At 47.4% G+C, this 22,680-nt stretch overlaps 1 protein-coding gene across 5 annotated transcripts in view; it reads right to left on the bottom strand.

Annotated features, from left to right (window-relative positions):
* Positions 1–2,408: 2,408 nt before the first annotated feature.
* FGF13 (fibroblast growth factor 13) overlaps positions 2,409–22,680 on the bottom strand; it is a 193,229-nt gene continuing 172,957 nt past the window's right edge. For all 5 annotated transcript variants that reach the window (XM_041396399.1, XM_041396398.1, XM_041396401.1 and 2 more), the window contains 2 exons: positions 4,391–4,589; positions 2,409–3,933 (listed from right to left, as the gene is read on the bottom strand). In XM_041396399.1, coding sequence (XP_041252333.1) covers positions 3,797–3,933; positions 4,391–4,589 — 336 coding nt within the window. In that variant the 3' untranslated portion in view covers positions 2,409–3,796. The remainder of the gene's footprint in view (positions 3,934–4,390; positions 4,590–22,680) is intronic.

The raw sequence follows: 22,680 nt of genomic DNA, 5'->3' as shown, positions 1-22,680 counted from the left end.
GGCAAAATGCAGCTGAGCAGGGAAAGAAGAAAGAGAGGTCTCTGTGACACAGAGAGGAGCTGTCCCCGCTCTGGCTCAGCCCTGAGCCAGGCCAGGAGCAGGACCAGAGCCCTGCAAAGGCCTCTGAGCACCCAGCTCTGCCAGGGGCTCCCAGAGGCAGCAGTGAGGGCTGTGCCCCCCGCTGCTGCTGCCTGCAGGGCTGCCCTGCTGCTGGGCTGCAGCTGCAGTGGTGTGCCCAGCCCTGAGTGCTCTGGGGCTCTGCAGGTGAAGCCAGGAGAGTCAGGAGCTGCTGGGAGGGGGTGGCAGCTCCTGGCAGCCCTGCTGCAGGGGCAGGCACAGCAGAAGGGACAGCTGAAAGGCATCCCCAGCCCTGGCAGTGCCCATCCTGCAGGAGCTCAGGGCTGGGAGCACAGCAGCCCCTGGGCTTCTCCTGACTGCAGGTGTGCATCTGCCTGCACTCCACTGCAGCTGTGGCACAGCACAGCAGCCTTACCAGTGCCTCTAACCCTGACAGACAAACATCCACACTGACCTTCTCCCAGCATTTAGCAGGTTCCTCAAAGGAAGGTATTATCCAGAAGAAAATCTAACTTCCTAATTTATGGGTGCTGAAATAAATATTCTGGTGGCTGATTCCTCTGTCTGGTCCTCTGATGAAGCCACATTCTTGTCTTATCTTTGCTGGCTGGGGCAGAATATTCCCTTCACTCTGTGAAGTCACATTGGACTCTTTCCTTATTAAATCCAAATTATGGCTCCAGACACTCCATGTAAAACCCCACTCTGCTCACAGATACATAACCTTTTCCTTCTATCAGCACTCCAGCAGGATTATTCCCCTTTCAGTCCTCAGTAATCTGAAAGGAAAAAATATTGTTGGAGCAGGTTTGTCAGAAATCAAAGGTAATTGGCAGAAACATCTGTGTCTATCAGCACATCTCTGTCCTCATCTCCACCCAGGAGCAGCCTGTGTTAGCTGGGTGGATCAGCCAGCTTTGGAACAGGAGATGTGGCAGTGAATGCTCACAGCTGGCACCAACACAGCTGGGTCAGACTGTGGAGCTCAGACTGGGATTTGAGAGGAAATTCCCTCTGACTGCAGGTGAGCTCCAGGCTGGAGGTACAGGGGATGGAGAGGAGCAGGAATGCTGGAGCCATGAGGCAAAGCAGCAGAGCTCCAGTTACCAGTGCTGGGAAAGAGCCACCACTGAACCAGCTGGGCTGCAAAGCTGCCTACTTCAAAACCAGGCTTTATGTTCCCAAGGCACTCCAGCTCCTTTCTTGGAACATGTACCAAGTGAGTTTGATGTCTGGGGATGGGAGGGGTAAGAAAATATTCCCCAAGGACATCCCACAGTTAGTTGAAGGGAAGAGATGATCCAGACCCACTGAGTTATCAAAACCTCTGGAGCAATTGTGACCACATCTTCAGTTTTTAAGGATTTCTGCAGCACTGGATGTGCTCCCACTTTGTTCACCCTCTGGAAAGGGGTGAGCTGGGGAAGCCTGGCCCTCTAAGAGCAGCTCAGAGCTCTTCACTTGCTATTTGCCATGAACCAACAAGGTTTGATCTGAAACAATCTCCTTCCCTCCTCTCCCAGCCCTGACCTTAAAGCTGGTTTAATTCCAGCTCGGTCAGGTGGGAGGAACACGGAGCAGACAACAGAATGTCTCATTTTCATTTCAGCCTCACATTTAGGGGCAGATTTTTGCCTCCATTTCCATTTTTGTCTTCTAGAACTGGTTCTTCAGCCACCCAAGATGAAAACTTGTCCCTGCTAGGACTTCTTGGAACACCTTGACAAGTGAAGCTCACCTGTCAGAGCTGCCTGCATGCTGCAGATGAGCAAAGGTTTCCTGGGAAGTTTTTCTCCAGAGAGAAAAGGCAGGAGAGAGGGATGTTCTCCCTCCAGAGCAAAGGTATGGGAGCCTTCTTCTGGGAGGCCAGATGAAGCTGGCTGTTAAAGCCAGCACCTGCAGTGACGGCCAGCAAATGCTGAGCACCCCCCAGGAGTGCTGAGCCTCCCCAGGAGTGCTGAGCATCCCCCAGGAGTGCTGAGCATCCCCAGGAGTGCTGAGCATCCCTCAGGAGTGCTGAGCACCCCCAGGAGTGCTGAGCCTCCATCCAGCAGAGCTGGAGCTGCCAGAGCTCCGGGAGCCCCCAGGCTGGCAGGGGGCACACAGGAGCAGGGGTGGCCCTGGATAGAGGGGCAGCTCTGGGGCAGCAGCTCAGCATGGCACAGCTCAGCCCAGCTCAGCCCAGCCCAGCCCAGCCCAGCCCAGCCCAGGGGACACCAGAGGTGGCTGTGTTTGAGTATCTCAGCTGGGCATGCAGGACCAGCTCTGAAGGGCCCAAAAGCAAAGCAGGTTTGAATTTCTGTGTGTATGGAATGACTGTCACACAGACAGATTCTGAAAATCAGTTACAATGAATTTTGAACATTTTGTAACTTCATAATTTAATTGCCAACCCTTTTCCCTTCCAATGAACCATGGATGTACAGCATACAATCAAACAAGCTTTTTTAAAAAGTACATCTTAATATAAATAGTTTATTCAGTGCATGGTTGTGTATACAACAAATAATAAACAACTTTTTTGTACCAGGCAGAAAGCTGCCTGTACAGAACTAATTCAGTTTTGGAGCACAGAATCCAACGATGATTAATGCACAAAATCTGACACATCATGCAACTCTATGCCAATATTCCAACTTTCTCCCATGCAACAGACATGATGACCTAAATGGAAACCTAACTACATTTTTAAACAATTGTTTCCAATAGCATGTATAAGTATATGTTGTTTAGGGGTAACCTGTCCTAACGCTTCCTCCTACACAATATTCACGTGCCCGTTACAGTGAAAGGACTTTTACAAATAAGACGTTTCTTATAAAAAAATTAAGTCACCTTAATTCCACAGTTTCTGTCTTTAGAAAAGAAGCCACAACGATAGTTTAACATGACACACAAAATGGAATTAAGAGAAATCTACACTGGAGGATAATTTTATCCCTTTCTGTTAACTTCCACTTGGGATAACAAAACAACTCAATTCCTACAGACTGGGGTTAGCACAAGAACTTTACCAGAAACTACAAATCTATAAAAATTTATATTTCATTGTGTTTAAAACCACAAGAACACTGTTTGCTTGAGCCTGAGACACCAACTCTCAGTTCCAACCCTGAATTTTTAATTATTTTTTTAAAGACATAGCTTTAAAGACCCATTGGAGTTCAGAAATCAAAAAGTTGCACTATTCCAAATTAAAGGATACATTTTTTTATCAAGCCTTAGATATAAAACGGTAAGCCAAGGAAACAACAGAGTTTACATATTTGTTTTTCGTTTGCCCCTATAAAACATACAAGCATTAAAATTTCCTTTGAAGAGCAAAAGTGGTCTTTTTCTGAGTTGGAAAGCAAATTCTTATCAGCAGTGAATGCCGTGAAATGTTTTAGTTTCGTTTTCCACAAAGCATAGGAGAGAGAGAGAAAAAGAGAAAGAAAAAGTGAGAGAGAGAAAGAGCTGGACATTTCTTCTCGGAGGTGTTCCCGCAGCTGTGCCTGCTGCTCTCCTTGCCTTGCCTGGTGGGTGCACAAGCACTTTCTACATGCCTGGGGATTTTCCTCTGCCAACCAGAAGATCTAATGGCTGATAACGGGTGACCTGTGGAGCTCGGTGCCTCGTCCTGGGCAACTGAAGGTTTGGATGAAAGACTGAGAGTAAGAATTCAACTGCATCCAGAGGTAAGGTTCTGTTAGAGAGCACTTGGCTGGCCTCAACCTGGCTACGTCGACTCGTTTTGGCTCATGGATTTGCCCCCATTTAGCACTCCTGAAACGCTTCTGCTCTTTGTTGGGGTCCCGCTCCCAGACCTGGAGAACTCTGTGAGGTCGTGGAGGGAAGGCTCTTTGTACATGGCCACTGCAAGGCAAGAGAGAGCAGAACGTCAGCACGGCTGGGCTGGGGCAGAGGCCAGCCCTGGCACGCTGGGACTGCTCAGCCAGCAACCTGCCATGCAAGGAGAGACCAAGACCCAGGGCGAGGAGACCCTTCCACTCCAAACTCTCCCTGAGAGCCTCTGAGACCCTCTTCAGCAGACTGACATCTTACAGAAGGGAAAACCACTCCTCCCCGTCCCACTGCACTCACACAGCCCTGCAGGACACACCTGCGCTGACCAAAATCAGCATTTCCTCAGGAACAGAGAAGAAGCCCTGCCAGGAGTTGTGATTTAACCTGCTGGGACTGCTGAGACCAACACCTTACAGAACATGACACTCCTGTTACATAAGCAGCTGGACAGGTCAAGTGTGTGTGCACAGGAACTAAACACAGCACAGTATCAGTTCACATAAACAGAGCACACCCAAGCAATTACCTTTTAAGGGTTTTGGAAGAAAGTGTGCTGCAGGTTTATTTTTCTTCACGTGGTTTCCTTTCATTATTTCTCCTTCTTTGTTAAGACCCAAATACCAACCCCGGCCAGACTGCTGCTGTCTGTAGATCATTGAGGAGTAGGTCACGTAGTAGTTTTCAAATACTGATTCTTTGAACTTGCATTCAGGTGTAAAATGCTCCTGTAAGAAAGCAAGAGATCAACACATGCAGGGCCAAATCTCACATCAGTTAATGAAAAAGCATCAACACCCACCACTTTCTGAACGGGCAGAATTCATACCTCTCATCCTCAACCATCCAGTTATGAAACACGGGTCCTACAAGTATTAACAAAGGAGTAACACAATTTGCAGCCTGTGAAGTGATGCCGTGAGCAGCTCTGAGTAGAGCGTAATAAGATCTTTGTGAACAATGAGTAAAAAGTCGAGGATTTATTGATTGGTGCAGCTAATGGGTGTCAGGCAGGCACGGAGCTGTGCCACCCCGGGAGCAGCCCTGCAGGCAGGGAGAGCCCCCAGGGTGCTCTGTGCATCAACTGCTGCCCTCAGCTGTGTAAGAGAGCAGGGCAGGGCAGGGCACCATGCCAGCACTCCGTGGGTGTCTCTCCCCAACCCTAACAGCCCTGCTCCTTCAGCCTTTGACCCTTACAACTCCTGGCAACACCTCACCTCTGGACTCTAAAATATGAAGAGGAAGGGTCTGGTCTGGCCATGCAGATGTTAACAGCTCATGGTGCCTCAGCCTGCACCACAGAGCAGCCAGATGTTTGCTGGCCTCCCCCTGAGAAGGCAGCCAGCTGCAGGGGAGCTGCCCTCGTGCTTACAGTACCCTGCAGAGGCATGCAAGAAAGGAGGGAAAACTGTGCTGGTATAATGATTGTAATTTTGATTTTAAAATATCACAGGAAATTAAATGTCTCAGGAGCTGGAGATATTCTTATCTAGTTTCTAAAATATTCTCATGTGAGAAAAGGATGGTATTAGGAAAAAAAAGAAACCCACCACTCTGCATTTTCTGCACATCTTTGCCATTTTGTCATTACAAGAGAAAGAAAAAAGCTCCCATTCTCTGACTGGCATTTGCTTCAACAAAGGATGTGAAGCAAGCAATTTTCTTCTTTTTTTTCCTTTAAGCTAATTGGTTGTTATTTAGTTAATTGACAATTGGTTTCAATTGCTGTCAAATAGGGACAGTCATTGCATTTTGGTAAGATTTCTGCATAAAAGCCTTCCCTCACTGTTCTCTGCCCAGCACCAGCCATGGTAACAAAGACTATTGCAAGGGTATCATCCAATTAGCAGCAAAATGGAAAACTACAGTGCTCCCACTGGCAGATTATGGTTTATGTACAGTAATTTGGAGCTGTTTTGGGTACAAAAGGCTCGCTTGTACACAGCAGCAGAGGGTCAGACTGCAAACAGAACCCGAGCATCTCCTCTGGAGCTCTCAGGGAGCAGCAGCCCAGAGCCCCTGACACGGAGGGGACGCTGGGGGGACACAAGGAAAGACACAGAACCCCTCCCTCACTCCTGCTTTTCCCTCAGCTCTCCTGAAGTGCTGTGCTGCTCTGAGTTTGCAGCTGAGCCCATGCCCAGGCTGCCAGCGCCCTGCAGGTGCAGCCCGGGCTGCCAGGCACCCCAGAGCACCCCAGGGAAATCAATTCCTTCTGGGAATCCCTCCTGGAGCACCCAGGCACCCCAGAGCACCCCAGGGAAATCAATTCCTCTGGGAATCCCTCCTGGAGCACCCAGGCATCCCAGGGAAATAAATTCCTCCTGGAAATCCCTCCTGGAGCACCCAGGCACCCCAGGGAAATCAATTCCCAATTGACACCAACACTTTCCAGCTCACACAGCCAGTCCCATGGGAGGTTTACAGACACAAGTGTTGATTATCCCAAGGCCAGGTTTCTCCTGTCTCTCAGCTGTCCTTTTAGCCCATCCTTGCAAGGAAAACGAAGCCAATGAGTTCTGGAGAGTCCAGTGTTATGGATACATTATTACTCAAAACAGATGAAAAGAATTCTTTCTGTGAAATACTATTTCCATCTCCGCTTACCTCAAAAGTCACTGATGATGGCACCTAATGACAATAAACTGCAGTCACCCAAGCCCCTCACACAGCCACCCTTAACACTGAAAGAATGAATGAACAAATAAAAGGGAAAAGACAGCGCTGGAGTCGCTGTGGTCGTGACTCAGCCACGCTCAAGTAAGCAGGAAGATGAACTGTCAGGGCTGCTTCTTGGTTTTGAGCTCATCAGCTGAACTACTGAGAGGTTCCTTCATGAACAAATCTGTAGCTGCATTGAACATGTGAAGAATAATTAAAAAATAATAATTTGGTGTACGATAATATGGTAAAAAAGCCTTGTGGCCTTTTTTATACACCCAGAGTAGCTGTATTTCCAGGCAGCTGACTAGATTACCTCTAAAATAATTCAGGCTACATTACAGAATGCCAAGCCTGAAAGCTAAAACATCATAAAAGCCAGTCTGGAATTCCTCCTGCTGTATGTGCAGAAGACATATCTGAAGCCAAACCCCCTCCAAATTATCAGCCATCACACCCACCTACCCTGCAGGACTGCGTGTTAATTATTATTATCTAATTATTATTAATTATTCTGTGCTCCAAATGACTGTGGAGCAGGGATTCAGGACAAGGGGAAGCCTGTGGGTGGGGAAGTGCTCAGAGCCCTGGCTGGGATGGCTGGTGCTCAGGGCACAGGGCAGGAGCTGTTTGCTCCCTGCCCTTTATTGCATTCTGAATGGGCACTCTGGAGACCATCAGCAGGGGCCACCAGCAAATTCTTCAAGCCATGAGGTCAGGACTGGGTTTGTTCAATGTTTCTTCTCACCACAGGTCGAATATCCTGCAGCAGGATATTAGAACAATCCCAGATTGTTCAAATATTGTTCTGGGATTGTTTAGTCCCAGACAGAACAAACCCTACAGCAGTTTATTAGAACAATTACAGATTTTGTTCAGATGGACTGAGTGCTAGAGGCATGAGTAAACAGCAAGAAAAGAAAATTTAACTTTGAAAAGTATTCAAGAAAAGTATTGTGTACTCGGGAAACTTGGAAAATGTTCTTATATATTGAGCACGTAATTATATTCCTTGTGATCAATGACTATGTCTGTGTACAGGATTTATCCTTTATTTTCTCCACTTAATGAAAATTGGATTTTTTTCCCTCCATATCCCAATTTCTTTCAGAACTATAATGTAGCCCAGGATTCCATTTTATAATCATGAATTTTTGAAGGAGCCTCGTTAAGGCTCCAGAGTAGTGATTTTCTGCACCAGTGAGCCTGCCTTTTTTTATTAACAGAGATTGATTTTCTCCATCCTGGCACGTGCAGTCCCAGGGTGTGTCCTCGGGAGCATCACCCTGCAGTGTGCAGGGCTATCAGCAGCACAGGACGGGAATATTTCAGCTTTCACACAGGAGTAACAGCGTTTGGGTGCCCAGCGTGAGGAGCCTGAGGAAGCCTGAGCTCCCAGAAGCCGTTTCCTGCAGCAGTGGAAATGACAATTAGCTCCAAGCAGTGCATTTTGTACCAGAGGCAGCACATTTCCAGTGGCACGGTGCTGCCCGCGTTGCTGGAGTTCAGCTGAGGAGGAATGCTGCTGATGTCAGAGGGAGCAGCTCCTGCTCCTGCACAGGTCCTGGCTCTGGGATTGTCCCTGTGCCCAGCAGCAAAGGCCCCTTTTCCAGAAAGCTCTGGGGCTGTTGAGGACAGCTGCTGGCTCAGCTCAGGGAGCAGCATCACTTGGCCGTGCCCCTTGCACTGAGTTCTCACAGAGCCTGCGGCAGCCCAGAGCCCTCAGCAGGGCTGGGGGGCTGAACTAACTGCTGCAGACAGCTACCAGCTGATCTGGGCAACAATTCCCCTGGAGCTCACCTGCTGCACTGCCCATACAGCCACGGAAGGGAGAAATTAGATCAAAAATTATGTAGAGAAGAGACACTGAATTTATTCAGGAAAACGACGTAATGACAGGAGTGATGGGGAGGCAAAGCTTTCTGGAGGGTGATCCCAAACAGCTCCACAGAATGGATTTTCCTTATTGCTAGTGCAGTGAACAGGAATTTATCAAGTGAAACACAAACTGTCAGTGGTGTGTAAAATTATTTAGTGCAAAGCTTCTGTGAAAGGTACAATGGAGCCCAAGGAAGCAGCTGGATAACCAGGATCTCCAGAGAAAGATTTCAGGTTGTCACTAGGTATTCTTTGAATCCATGAGAAAAGCACTGAAATGAGCCCCTAATGATTCCCTTGACATCATTCCTTTGCACAGGAAACCAAATGCACGAATTCAGGGAAAAATGCCCACAGTGAGCCGAAGTAGAAAACATATTAATTACAAACACAGAGATTCAGAGGTGTGAATTTTGCTCATTACCCTTACCAGTGACTCAGTGGAGCAAGTCCCCATCTTTGCCCAGGTTTTTCGTGGCCTTTAGGCCCATCAGTAACCAACTATTTAAAGCTGGCTGCGTCACCTCAGCGTGCTCTGCCTGGTGACCCCAGGGAAACCACTCAGAGCCTGTAAACAAGGCTGGAATGGAACAGAGACAGGAACTGTGCATAATCATGGTATTGCTCCCCTGTCTGTTGGTGATGCTTCACTTCACAGCTCTGTTGATTAACCAAAGCATTCCTTAACTGGGGCAGCAGAACTAAGATATAATACACAGAGAAGGAAGGCACTCTTCTGATTACTGCAGAGGAAATGAATCCTGCTGGAAAACCACCTGCAATGGGGCTTAGAACTTCTGCAAGATGCCCAGGAGTCCAGCTCAGAGATGTCAAACACATCTCACAAGTCCTAACCCATCTCACAAGTTCTGACACACAATGTACTTGGTATGAAGAAGGACAGAAGACCCACTTCACCCCAAATTCTTCTCTTGGACAGAAGACCCACTTCACCCCAAATTCTTCTCTTGGACAGAAGACCCACTTCACCCCAAATTCTTCTCTTGGACAGAAGACCCACTTACCCTAAATTCTTCTCTTCTGCATCATGTTTACCTTGATGATGCTGGAAGCATTGTAGAGGGAAACCTCTGACATTACCTGAATGACCAAGTCTTATTTTAACACATTCCAGTGCTGGCACCCACGCTGTTTAATTTGTGCAGCTGCAGGAGGAGCACTCGGGTCCCCTGGAGCAGCCAGGCAGCTGCAGCAGGTGCTCTGTGTGCAGGTATCAGTGTGCAACAAACTCCCTGAGCCCACTGGGGCTGGAGCATCACTGCAGCAGCCTTGGGGCTGTGCCAGCTGCTGAACCGTGCTCCCACCAGAGAGCTCCCTTTTCCTCTCAGCAGGCTCTCAGCTCTCCCCAGAGCAGCCAATCCTTCTCATCATTTTCCTAAGCTCATTATCTCTGTTCCCTGCCACCACGGCTTCCACAGGTGAATCCAGCACTGGGGAAAACATATTTAAAATGTGTCTGCTGTTGTTTTTTATCATAAGCACACTTCTTGTCTTTTTTTTTTTTTTTAAAGCTTTCTACTCTCAGCTTTTAATTTTGGAAAACAGCACATAAAAGTACTCTGTGCCATTCATTACCCCACATCTCTCCATCGTGCCTCTGCTTATTCATCTCTTGTCTTAAATAAGCAGGCCTAATCTTTTTAAATCTCTTCTCATATGAAAGTTTCTCAGTGCCTTTAATCATTTTCACTACCCTTTACTGAATTCTTTCTTTTTTTCCCCTCTATCATCTCCAGAACTGAAACACAACATTTAAGAAGAGGCTGAACCACTGAGTTGCATAACAGAGGTAAGGTATTTTCAGTCATTTGTCTTATGACAAAGTAAAATGGACTTTTTTGCTCAACCTCACTATTGAAAAGTTCTCTCTTTTTTCAGTTGTGTCTCTGATAAATATAGCCCAATTTTATGGTATTTCTGACCCTCTGATTAGTCAGTGTACCCAAGCTTAAATATTAAAGGAAGGGAGAAAGATGCAAGAAGCACCTCGAACAGCTTTCTTCCCCAGAACTAGAGCAGAGAGCCCCAAAGATGCTAAGCAACCTACTTTACAACAAATCCATTATTACATAGAGAACCTGCCAGACACTGCAATCAGATTTCTAGCACTTATAATTGACATCAAATCCTGGTATTGCCAAATCTCTCCCCAGCACAGCTGTTGAGCAGAATGTCCTCAACTTAAGTGTCATTTAAGTGTGTGCCTTTTTAAAAATAACAGACCTAAGTTGAAAAAAAATCCTTTAAAGTGTGTGGATCATCTCCTGCATCAGTCACAGACAGCCCTTCATGTCCTTGTTCCAAGAGCCAATCTCTGAGCCCACTGGCACTGGCTGGACATGGCCAGTGGCACCTGAGGGAGCAGGAGAGCCAGAGCCCCAGCAGAGCATGGCATGGCATGAACTAGAGCAGAGAGCCCCAAAGATGCTAAGCAACCTACTTTACAACAAATCCATTATTACATAGAGAACCTGCCAGACACTGCAATCAGATTTCTAGCACTTATAATTGACATCAAATCCTGGTATTGCCAAATCTCTCCCCAGCACAGCTGTTGAGCAGAATGTCCTCAACTTAAGTGTCATTTAAGTGTGTGCCTTTTTAAAAATAACAGACCTAAGTTGAAAAAAAATCCTTTAAAGTGTGTGGATCATCTCCTGCATCAGTCACAGACTGATGTCTTCATGTCCTTGTTCCAAGAGCCAAGCTCTGAGCCCACTGGCACTGGCTGGACATGGCCAGTGGCACCTGAGGGAGCAGGAGAGCCAGAGCCCCAGCAGAGCATGGCATGGCATGGCATGGCATGGCATGGAATGGCACAGCCCAGCCCAGCCCAGCCAGCCCAGCCCAGCCTGGCTGGGGAGATGGAAGAGATCTCCTCTGGACTGACACGCATGACTTCATGCACATTGATCTCAAAGGGCTGGAAAACAATGATCTAATCAGTGTTTGCAGCAAGCTCTACATCTCCCTGTTTAATTACAAGCAGGGACATGATCCCTTCTGCAGTGGGAGCTCCTGAGTTCTATGGAAAATCAAGAAAGCACACAGGGCTTTTTCTCTTGTGGGGAAGAGCAGCTGAATGCACAGCTCGGAGCACGAGGGGACAGCGCTGCACCCTCGTGTGGGAGCCCTGCTAGCCGGGGATGCTGTCCGTGCCAGCCTGCAGCTGGCTCAGTCCAGGGCAGAGGGATGCCCTCTGCTCCCGAGTGCCATCCTGTGCTCCCATGGCAGAGCCCTCCCAGCACAGCCCGCGCTCTGCCCGGCCCTCCCCAGCCTGCAGCAGCTCTGCTGACTCTGGAGAAGGATGGGGTCTGCACCAGAGGAGAGCTCAGCTGCTGCTGAACGAGCTCTTTTTGTGCACACCAGCAATTGCCTCTGCTCAGCGACTGCGAGCGGAAGATAAATACCAGCAGGAGCTGCAGAGCAGGAATAATGCCACACTCCATCACACGGGCTCCTGCTGGCTGTCAGCTCCACAGAACAGCCAGCCCTGCCTCCGCCTGTGCCCCTGTGGGTGTCCATTCCTGGTGCTCAGCCGTGCCTGGAATGCTCGGCACAGCCCTGGATCCCTGTGCTGTCCCCCAGAGGGATCCCTGTCCCTCCTGCTGGCAGCCCAGCCCCTGTGCTGTCCCCACGCTGCCCTGGGCACTGCCTGTGCTGCAGCTGCTGCCTCAGAGGAGCCTCCCCTGCAGCAACGCTGCCAAACCTATTTTGGGAACCCCCTGGAAAGCTTTGTAAAGAAATACGTGCAGCAGAGCTTTTGGACTGGGATTATATGCTAAAACATAATACCGAACTAACAGGCCTGTTAATTAATATTAGCCTGTTAATATTAGGCTTTTATTCTGAAGCATTGCATTGCAAGCATAATTGTTAATAACGTCGGTGTTGGGTAACTTAAGCAGCACATTACACTCAACAAAAGCAGTGACTCCTTCAGAACCTGATCCAAAAGGTATTTTAACCAAGGCAAGTATTACCCATGCCTTCCCTGCATTTTGGTTAGCTCCTAATGTTCAGGTAGCCTGCAAAGACACACAGACATCTTGCTTTGAGAAACCCAAGATATTTGATACTTGTCACTATTAATTCAGCTCGTGTAATACAAAGTGTAAATATAAAATCTGAGCTTAATAATAATAATAATAATAATAATAATGTGAATGTCACAGGTTCAAGGAACTGGTTAGCTCCACCCTGACCAAAGCAGCACCTCTGTCTGACCAAATGGTAATGAGACCTTTTCAAATGAGCTTGATTTACTGAAATCTGCTCGTTCATGCGTGCCATGGGTGGATGTTTTTCAAACCTCAGCAGGCTGGCAGTGCCAGGCTTCTTGATACAGAGCATGATGCTCCTTGGAATGTGTGCCCCCTCACAGCTCCCTCCACGATGCCAGTGCCCAAATGCTGCTAAGGGGATCTCAGAGGGATGTCTGTGTTCAACGGCAGCTCACTGTGAGATCTGAGAGGTTTCACGTGGCAAAACCTTCAGTAACAAGGTAATAAAGGATTATACAGGGGAGATGAGATACCAGAGTGGCCCTTTACTTGAGAGCTGATGCTGACTGGTGGAACACATTTCCTTCAGCAGGTGAAGACCCCACCCACACAGGGACACATGCAGAGCACGGCTAAATCTCTCTCTGTCAATCACATGTACACATCTTGTAAGCAATTTAAGTTTGGGGGAAGTTTTCCAGCACTTGTGTGTCCTCTTAGCACGCCTCCACTCCCGCGAGCCAGAGAAGCCAAGAAATAGCCCTGACCTTCCAAGAGACAGCCTGAGCACTCAGATAAGCTCATGAAGCTCTGGCTTCTTTCTCCCACAGTGACAGGACTTTGCAAAGACCTGTCACTGGGCTGCTTTATGACTCCCTGCTGCCCCTGGGCTGTGTCAAAGATTACTCTGGAGCCAGACTTTTGGGAGACACCATGCTGCTGTTGTCTAAGCACAAGAGGAGAAACAGGTCCCTGCTAAAACACTTGCAAACCTAATTTGAACTTGGAAGACACCCAAATGTCTCTGGGAGGTGCAATTTAAAACCCTAACCTAAGATAGCCTGGACTGCAATCACAGATTTCTGGGAATGCTGTGGGACACTTGCTCCATGAATCAAACACTGCAGATCTCTGTATTATAACTTTTCCACAGGAGAGCTGTCCTGAGTTCTCTTACAGTGAAAAAATTAGAAGAACACCAAATTCAAACATACGTATGACCACTACCTGACTTAGACATCTACTCCAGCAAGTCTCTCAGACTTCCTGAGAATCTGAGTCAAAGAACCCTTTCCATCATCCCCATCCTCATCCCCCTGATAGTGTTGCCTGTTGAACAGACAGGGAGCTCCCTGAAAGGATTTAGGAGGGTTTGAGTGAAACCTTTGTCCCTGAATCACACAAAAAGGTGAATGATGTGAGCACTTGGATTTGAGAACTAAAGCTCGTGTCTCTGCCTCAGGAAGTTTTAAGCACAGCTGAAACAGAGAACTGGCAGGAGATTACCAGATGCTGGGTGCTGTACCACAAGGAGGAATCTGAAAGCCAGGCCCAGGTTTACTTTGAAAACTACTGCTGTGTTTTTCTCGAGGCATCTGAAGGGCCTGGGATCAGCTCTGCCTCTGAGCTGTGGTTCCCTGTGTGCAGCACAGCTTCTGCAGCAGCCAGGGGTGAGCAGAGCAAAGCACAAGGGTGTCCCTCACAAAAGGTGATCATCTTTCCATTTCCCCCTGCTGATCTCCCATTCCACTGCCAGGGATCATTTCCCTGATCCCTGCCCCGGCCACGGGTGCCCAGAGGGAGCAGCTCTCATGTTCACAGCAACACCACCCAAAATTATCATCTTAGCAGGGGCTCCTGCACTTCCATTACAGTGCAATGGTCTTAGAATTAGTCCTAGGTGGCTTTGCCTAGGATTAATTTGGTCTACAAACTAATTACTTTCTTTCTGCAGGTTATAACAGTTTGTCTGCTGGTCTCTTGTCTTTTTAAACTCCTGCTGGTGAGATTCAGCTCTTCACTTCAGTGTCTCTCACCACTGGATGTTTGTTACCAAAAAGCAGCTGCTGGCAGAGCTGCAAACACAGCCAGGAAAGCCCAGAATGCAAACTGGAAAATGATGAGGAAGAAAGAGATTCATTTCTTCCCTGAGATTTTGCAAAGCCATTACCTGTTTTTGAATGGCATTTCCAATTCGACACTGGGAACTGCTAAGGCATTTACATAAGAATGCAAAAATGCACACATTATCACTGCAGGAAGCACTTAAAATTTAAGATAATTATATAGTATGGAAACCATTTCAAAGGACTCAAACAAAATAACAACTAATTCTGGAGAGTCACCCTTTAAGATGATTATTACTCTGCACTGCCGCTGATCTCCCACTAAAAAAATCCTTCTCTTTACAATTATATGCACATTATAAATTCCTACTTTGTTCTTCCACCATCAGGCTCCTACAGCTGCCACTGACAAATTTGCATTCTTTGAGAGCTTAACTAGACAACCAAAATCTCCCCACTGGGAACAGAGGTGAAACACAGGATTGCCAGGGTCGGGGCCACCCTCCCTTCGCGGGCTCCTGTGCACAGGAGGATTCCTGGCAGGAGCCTGCCCTTCCCTGCTGTGTCAGGAGAGAATCCCAGGCTGCAGTCAGCAGCAAGGGTGATCCCCAAGAACCCGGGGAGCCCCCGTGCCCTCATCCCCTGCTGCAGCCAGGGCAGCACTCTGGACCCTGGGCTGCTGCTCCTCATCTGTGCAAGGCAACAGAAAGCAGGAAAAGCATTCTGTCAGCTGCTGTCCAGACCAGAAGATCCCATTTCAGCTGAAGAAAGCTGGCGTGGAAAGAAGAAGCACAGCTGTGAGGTGGAACTGCCTCTCTCCACCTCCTGCTCCCACTCCCCACTGTTGCTCTGGCTCCTGCCCCACTGCTGCCATTCTCTTGTCTTTTCCACAAGTGTCCCAGGGGAAAAAAAAAATAAAACAGTCTGCCTAGCTCTATTGCTCAAAGCAAACTCATCTGGGGAAAAACTTATCTGCCAAAGCCTAATATGTTTTTATTGGATATCTGCTAAGAGAGATTTACAGAAGCTCATGCCAAAGTCAAACTACTTTTTTTTTCCCCACAGCAAGGGCAAAAGTACAAACTGAACTCAGAGCAAATGAAATTTTCTTGTCTCAGACATTACGGAGACTTAACAAAGTCCCATACCAACTCTCTGACTTAATGGACAAGAAAAAGTGTTTTCTGAGTCTAATTATTGGAAATAACTGCAGTGAAAATAGCTGGAACTTTCCCACAAACTTCAGCCTGAGAAAGAAAACTGGTATATTTAAAATCTTATATTTGGACAAAGTCCAGAGTAAATTAGAGCAGCACCTGGTAATGGGAGGTACAGCCAGCCCACAAATAGGTGTGTGCTGCTGCAGGTTTTCCACACAACTGCCTCAAAGCAGCCAAAGCACTGGAGGTCACTGCTGTCACCTGCTCAGTGCTGAAAACAGAGCTGTGCCAGGTGAAGGTCTGGGTGTGCAGCACCTGCTCTGACCTTTCCCATCAGCAGCCCCAAGTGCAGCCTGGCCTGGGCCAGAGCAGGGCTCAGGGCAGCCTGGGGCTGAGCACACCCCAGCAGCAGAGCAGGAACTGCAACGCCCTGCTCGGGCACACAGCCGCGACTGCACCTGTGAGAATAATGAATGGCTGCACTCATTGTGAGAATGAGGACTGCTAAATAACAGCTGAGTGTAATCACATTTCTATATTGAAGTGTGCATTGAGAAAATAGTTTTTAAGAAGTTCACCTTCCCTGCTCCCAGCAGCTGCAGCCGGTGTGATGCGAGAATGCCAAGGACTGAATTATTTCTGCAGACAGGAAAATTATTTATATATTTTAAAATAAATAACGTGATTTATGTAAAAAAAGGCTTATAACCTAAGAATTGAATGATGTATAGAGTAGTTCATCATTGGGGTCTTAATATGATACCTCTAAAATAAGCATACAGGTCAGTGATTTACTAATAACCTACTCTTACAACACAGACAGAGATGCAAAGCACAACAGGCTTAAACTCTTTAAATCCCCCCATTTTCATTCTCACTGCTATATAAAAAAAGAAGTATTTAAATTAAGTTGGTTTTATTATCCCTTTTTAAGTCTTAATCCATTACTGGGCTACCTTCTACCACAGCACGTAAATAAATCAGCCTTTCATTGCCAGAGACCTTTACAATACTGTTGTTCATTTAGTTTTCTGGGTATGCTGGGAATATCCCAAGCATGTAAAAAGGATCTACTTGCCCTAAGAAACTCCAGATCAAAAAACAAATACGATAAAGATGAAAAAACATTCATGAGAGGCAGCAGGAAACCAGGAGAGCAGAGCAGGGCAGAGACAGGCAGCAGCGATGCAAGGCTCAGAATGCATGTGAAAAGGAAATCCTTGGAGCTGAAGTGCACCTCAGACCCAGAGCAGCTCCAGCACCCAGAGCGAGCTCCTGGCAGGGCTGCAGTGCTCCAGGAATGTGCTGTGCTGCTCCTCACCACGCCTGGCTCCCCGTGTGTGCTCGGTGCCACGAGCAGAGCCTGCTGCCAGCAGCACCTCCCGGCGCTCAGATGTTATTCCCTCACGAGCACTTCCACAAGGAAGGAAATGAAAACCCAGCTCTTCCATGTTTTGCCCAAGGCTAATGAGGAATTTATTGCCCAGCATGGATGAAAAGCCCAGAACACTTCTTGCCCCACTGCTGTTTTTAGTACAGACTTTTCCTGTCCCTGCTGACCCCACCGAGCTCTCGGCACACTGAGGGCAGGGTGAGTCTTGAGGCTCTTCACCTGCTGGTTCTTAAACCTGTAAAATGCCCTGAAATAGCCCCAGTACTGGCACTCTCCTTACCCCCTCGTGCCACTTTGCCAAACCTGTATTTTGTGTGTTTCTGCACTTCAGAAGGGAGCTGGCTACAGCAGCAGCAAGGTGCTCCCAGGGCTTCAAAAACCAGAGAGGCACTCAGCACCAGGAAGCTTCTCCATGGCCTGACAAAAGGGGTCCATGTGCTGGAGGGGAGAGCAGGGGAGCAGCTGCTGCTGGGCACTGCTCCACTAAAACACAGCTCGTGTGCATCAGCAGTTGCCACTGCACCAGTTACAGGCTGTAGCTACAAGCAAGTCAAGTACTTTATTTGTGTAATTACAAGGAACTGATCCCTGGGGGTCATACGAGTAATTCAGTGTACTAGCTAAAAATGAGCTTTCTGAGAACATTTACACTAGTATAATCTGATGGGATGCAGAATTCTGGAAAATAAATGCCAAAGGGGATGAAAAAACAGCTAAAGCTAATTTATTTTTAAAATGAAATTAATATTAGCTTTTGTTTTTCCTTTGGTCTGTATTTGCTCAGCTTTAAGGAATAGCTTCTCTGCTTCTTTGTTGCTATTTGTTTTTCTTGGGCATCTATCTCAACCTGAGGAATTGTATCCCAGGCTCAGCACTAGTGCCAAGGAGTGAAAGGCAGTGATAATAAAGCCACACTGCACACGACATGTGGGAGGCACCTCTGCCCATCAGCCTTTCCAGGAGCTTCTGAAAAATAACCCCTGTTATTAAACTAATCACCTTGTGTCAAATGGCAGAGTGACAGCAGAGAAAATTTACCTGGGTAATAACTCAGCAATAAAGGTATGTACAGGAGGAAATGAGGCTGCTGCAGACACAGCAATAACACCGAGAGGCAAAATCCAATATTGGAAGAGATAAAAGTTTTCCATCCCAATATTCCTCCGTGACAAGTACGAAAGAGTATGCAGAAGAACAAGGGGAGAAGATGAAAGATAGCAGCAGAAAAGGCTTTGGAGAGGTGAGCTACAGGTAATGATGTCTGCACGGAGAGCAGGTGAGGAGAGGGGCAGGGCTGGGAGCTCAGTGCCCTTGCTCAGCCCTGCTCAGCCCAGTATCCCATCCCATCCCAGGCAGGGCTGGGCTGGCAGGGCTGACAGGCAAGCCAGAAACAAAATGTGTGCCCCTGGCATGTTTCCTAACAGCACTGACAGATCTTAATAAGCAAGCTATTCTTCAGTTTTGATTCGAGGTGTATATAATTAGGTGATGTGGGTGTTGAGTGATAAAACCCACAAGAAATACACAAATTAGAAGCACAGGGGTTTTTTTTTAAACCATGGCCTGTTTCAGACTAAGTGGCATGACCTATTTTTATTGTATTATTATATTTGTAAAATAAAAGGAAAACTTTTCTGTTTCATCTCTTCTTCAGCACAGGAAAGATTGGGGACAAATGATACTGCTCTTTTAAATTGTCCTCTTTCAAAACTTAAGAACCTTTATTTGTCGTTTGATTTCTTTTACTTTTTTATTTTTCTTTTTCTTTTACTGGCTTCTTCCTAGAAGACATGAGATCTATCTAGATTTTCCAGTAATCACTTTCCAGCAATCACTTTTTTCAGATTTTTCAGTAATCGCTTTCAAAAACTCCCCTACAAACTCAGTTAAGTATTTCTCTATTCCAGACTTGAGGAAGACCAGGGAAAGCCAGAAACATTCCACGACTGCTGACCAAAAGTAAGAACTGACAATGGATTTCAAGAATGTCCTTTTGAAGGGAATACAACTGCTCAAAACAAAAAGATCCTCTCTGAGTTTTTGGGCAAGATCTTTCCATGGGCTCTGAAGGTGAAATACCCAATACAACTTTCTGCACAGCCTTAGGAGCTCCTGCTCCTCACTGTCCCCACTGATGGGCTGAGCTTGGGATCCATACAGCAACTGCACAAAATGCATATTTCTGTCTATCTCAGGAATTGAATCGATTCCTTTTAAAATGAGGTAGATTATCTTAATTAAATTTATAACTTGAAGTCCTTTGGTGTGCAGGACAATGTCTTGTTCCAGTATCTTCACCATCTTTCATGGAGGCCTCCAGTGGCCACCAACTCACGAATCGCCTTTTTTAGAGCACGTTATCATCTCTCCATCATGTGAATGTTATGTAATGACCCATCCTTATCTCTGCTGCCTGCTGTGGACGAAGCCCGGCGTTATTATTTCCCAAAAATCCACTCAGCAGGGCTGAGCAGGGCTGGTTACTGAGCCACTTTCAAACGCACATCTCCCAGAGCTCTTGTCCTGCACACAGACCCAGAGCTCAGGGCAGCCCTTCCCGTCCTGCCCCCTGTGCCATCCCCAGCTGGGCACAGCCTGCCCTGACCCTCCTCAGCCTTCTCCCCAAAACTCACTCACCTCTTTCTGCATCATGGCAAGCCAATAAATCAGCCAATAAATCAAATTTATCCCACAGGAAACACCAGACTACAAAACCTGTCCTTATTTCAAATCGGTATGAAACACACCAAAACCCTGTATCTTTCACAACACAAAATATTAGAAATCATCTCCTGATACTCTTTAAATGCTACATTTAGGCTATTATACAACAAAAGACTGAAATTGCCATTTTGAAATGGTTTTTTTTTTAGCCATAATAGTAGTATTTTCACAGACTTTTCTCAGAAATTTTAGAAATCAAAACTTGTAGCTTTTCTTCTGGATACAGCCATCTATCTCCCAACTTTCTCTCCTGAAACCTATTTTCCTGAAGTCTTTGTTTATCCTTATGGATGAACAGCCCTGTTTTGCAGATGTCTTCATACAGCACCTCACCCAGAGCATCCCTGATCCTGGCTCCCCAAAGATCTTCTTAGAGCTGTCATCCATTCAGATTCATAATAGCAGTGATTAATAGGAATAAGAATATAAAGCCAGCAGCAACAAGAGCTTAGTGGGAATGCTATACTTTTAAAGGAAAGCTGATTAGTCTCAGCTGTTCCTTCTGGCTAACACTGAGCTGTAATACTTCTTGATTCCATCTACTTTACTGCCTGGCCTTTTGTAGGGAAAAGATAATTTTTATTTTTATGACTGGGAAGGCAAAGTATCAGCATTTTTAGTGACCCTCAAAGTTGTAAGGACTCAGGAACAGGCATCGCTACCAAGAATCTGCCCACATTTTCTCATATTATTTCACTGCCTTTTGACTTAACATGCCATTGCACCTGTGGAGAACCTGGTGAGTCCCCATGTCCCTCTGCTGACTCATCTCCAGACCCAGAATTTTAACCTGCACAGCATCTTCCCAGAGGAGCTCTGCCCTGGCCGTGCCTTCTCCTGGTCCCACCCAGAAGGTTGCAAATGTGCCCAGGGGCTCAGTGTGAGAACTGCAGCCACTTCTGGCTGTCACCAGGGTAAGCAAGGACAGATTTCCAGAGTAACTTCTGAAGAGGCTGACCTGGAAGAGCACAGGCTTTGTCTGAGACACAGGAGAGCCTTCCTCACAGGAAAGCACTTTGAAGGAGGTCGTAACTTAGCCCTTATCACTTCTTGATGGAAAAAAGAAAATGCTTTTACCAGTTAATGGCTCAGAAAAGTGCATGACTGGTTACTGCAACCACAACAGCATATTCAGAAGCAGTGAGACAGAAAAGGAAGTGCTCGATAAGCATATGTTGTTTTTAATAAAGAATGACTTAGCGCTAAGTGGACCACACGGTTTCCAAGCTTGCCCGGCAAAAGCAGAACATGGGGGGACCCAGCACCCTCGGGATGCCTCCCTGTGCCCCAGCCAGGCACCTCCTCAGCACCACCCTGCCCTTCTCTCTGCTGGGCATCCCAGCCTAGGCTGCAGAGCAGGGCTGATACCCCCCATCCACCCAGCCCCAGCCCAGGCTGCACCAAACTCAGGGCTGGATGTACTCCCTGTGTCCTCAGGACTAAGGCAATTTGGTCAGAACTGAGCTCTGGGAAGCTGATTTTGTTCTGGCCTTGCATTAAGTGATCATTTATTACACGAGCTGTCAATGCTCAGAGCTCTGAGGGCTCCAAGTGCAGATGGACTGGCAGGAATTTACTGTGTGCAGATGAGACTGGAGGAGAAGTGCCACCATCCAGGTGGCTTTCTGAGAACAAGCACAATGAATCAGCCAGCAGCACTGAGATATCCTTCCTGTGAAACTGCAAAAGGGAGGGAGGCTGGTCCTCACTCCACTCTGCTTCCCCTGCTCCCCGTGAGCCAGACAGCAGCATGTCCACGACACACACCAAAATACCTGCCTGCCACGAGGCTCATCCTGAGCAGGGCCTAAAACTACCTGGTTGGCAGGCTGCAGCTGAAACAACCAAAATGCCCTTTGTTTCTACAGCAAAACCTTCCCAGAGCTGCTCAGCGCCCCTTGCTCTGACAGCACAGAGAACGCCCACCCTGCCCACCCCAGGCTGGCTGGCCATGCTGCAAGGACCTTCCTCCTGCTGCTTTTCGTCCTCCCACCTCGAGACCTGGATAAGGTTACCCCCAGCTGCACAGCACAGGCAGGAAGCAACATCTAGAGTCAAAATCAGCTGTCATGGCAGGTGAAACCTCAAACAAAGCTGAGCCAAGGAACCACCAAGCCAGGACAAGGCTGCTGGCTCTGCTTCAACAACCTGGCTACACTCCTCCCTGCAGGGGAAATGCATTTTGCTCCTTCTTGGGAGTGGCTGGGAGAAACAGAAAGCTCAGGCAAAGGTTTGAGTGGGAATGGGAATGCAGCTCCAGTGATGGTTACTACGGAGCAAACGGGCTGCCAATGAACTGCAGAACTCAATCAGCAACAAACAGAATTCACAGAGAAAATATGCTGCCTGCTTTAAACAAGCAAATCAGCATTATTAAATTACCACCCTCCTTAGCTGGGCTGGTGTAACAGCCACCAGTGCCAACCCCAAACGTGTGCCCCAGCAGGGACGTAGGCACGTGGTGAAGGCTGAGCATCTCTGAGCACTCATCCCACTGAGAAATGCTAATGCAATGTTTCCACTTAACCCCAGTACTTGGACCCCAATTCTGAGAAGGCACAAAGGCAACTGCTGCTTTCACAAAATCGAGCCTCTGATAAGATGCTGCAGGTTCCACATCATTTCCTGAAAGGGAGATAAGGACAGAGTTGGGACAACTCACATCCTGGGCAATGGTGACTCGGAAAATCAGCTCTGGGTACAAAAAGCAGTTTCAGGTAAACTCATCTGCTGATATGGAAAAGTAATTCTAGTACAGAGATGAAAAGTATTTGAAAGTCTCATAAAAACAATCTGACCAAAATGCCCTTAAAACTTCACATTGAGTCTAGCATCTCCGTGATCCCTGCTCTCAGGGCTGGACTTGCACAGCTCAATAGGTCAGAGCAAAGGCAGACAGGAGCACTCTGGGC

Source organism: Onychostruthus taczanowskii, unplaced genomic scaffold, assembly GCF_017590055.1.
Source record: "Onychostruthus taczanowskii isolate IOZ18803 unplaced genomic scaffold, ASM1759005v1 scaffold13, whole genome shotgun sequence".
NCBI classification, from domain to species: domain Eukaryota; kingdom Metazoa; phylum Chordata; class Aves; order Passeriformes; family Passeridae; genus Onychostruthus; species Onychostruthus taczanowskii.
This window is presented reverse-complemented; position numbering and strand designations above follow the sequence as displayed.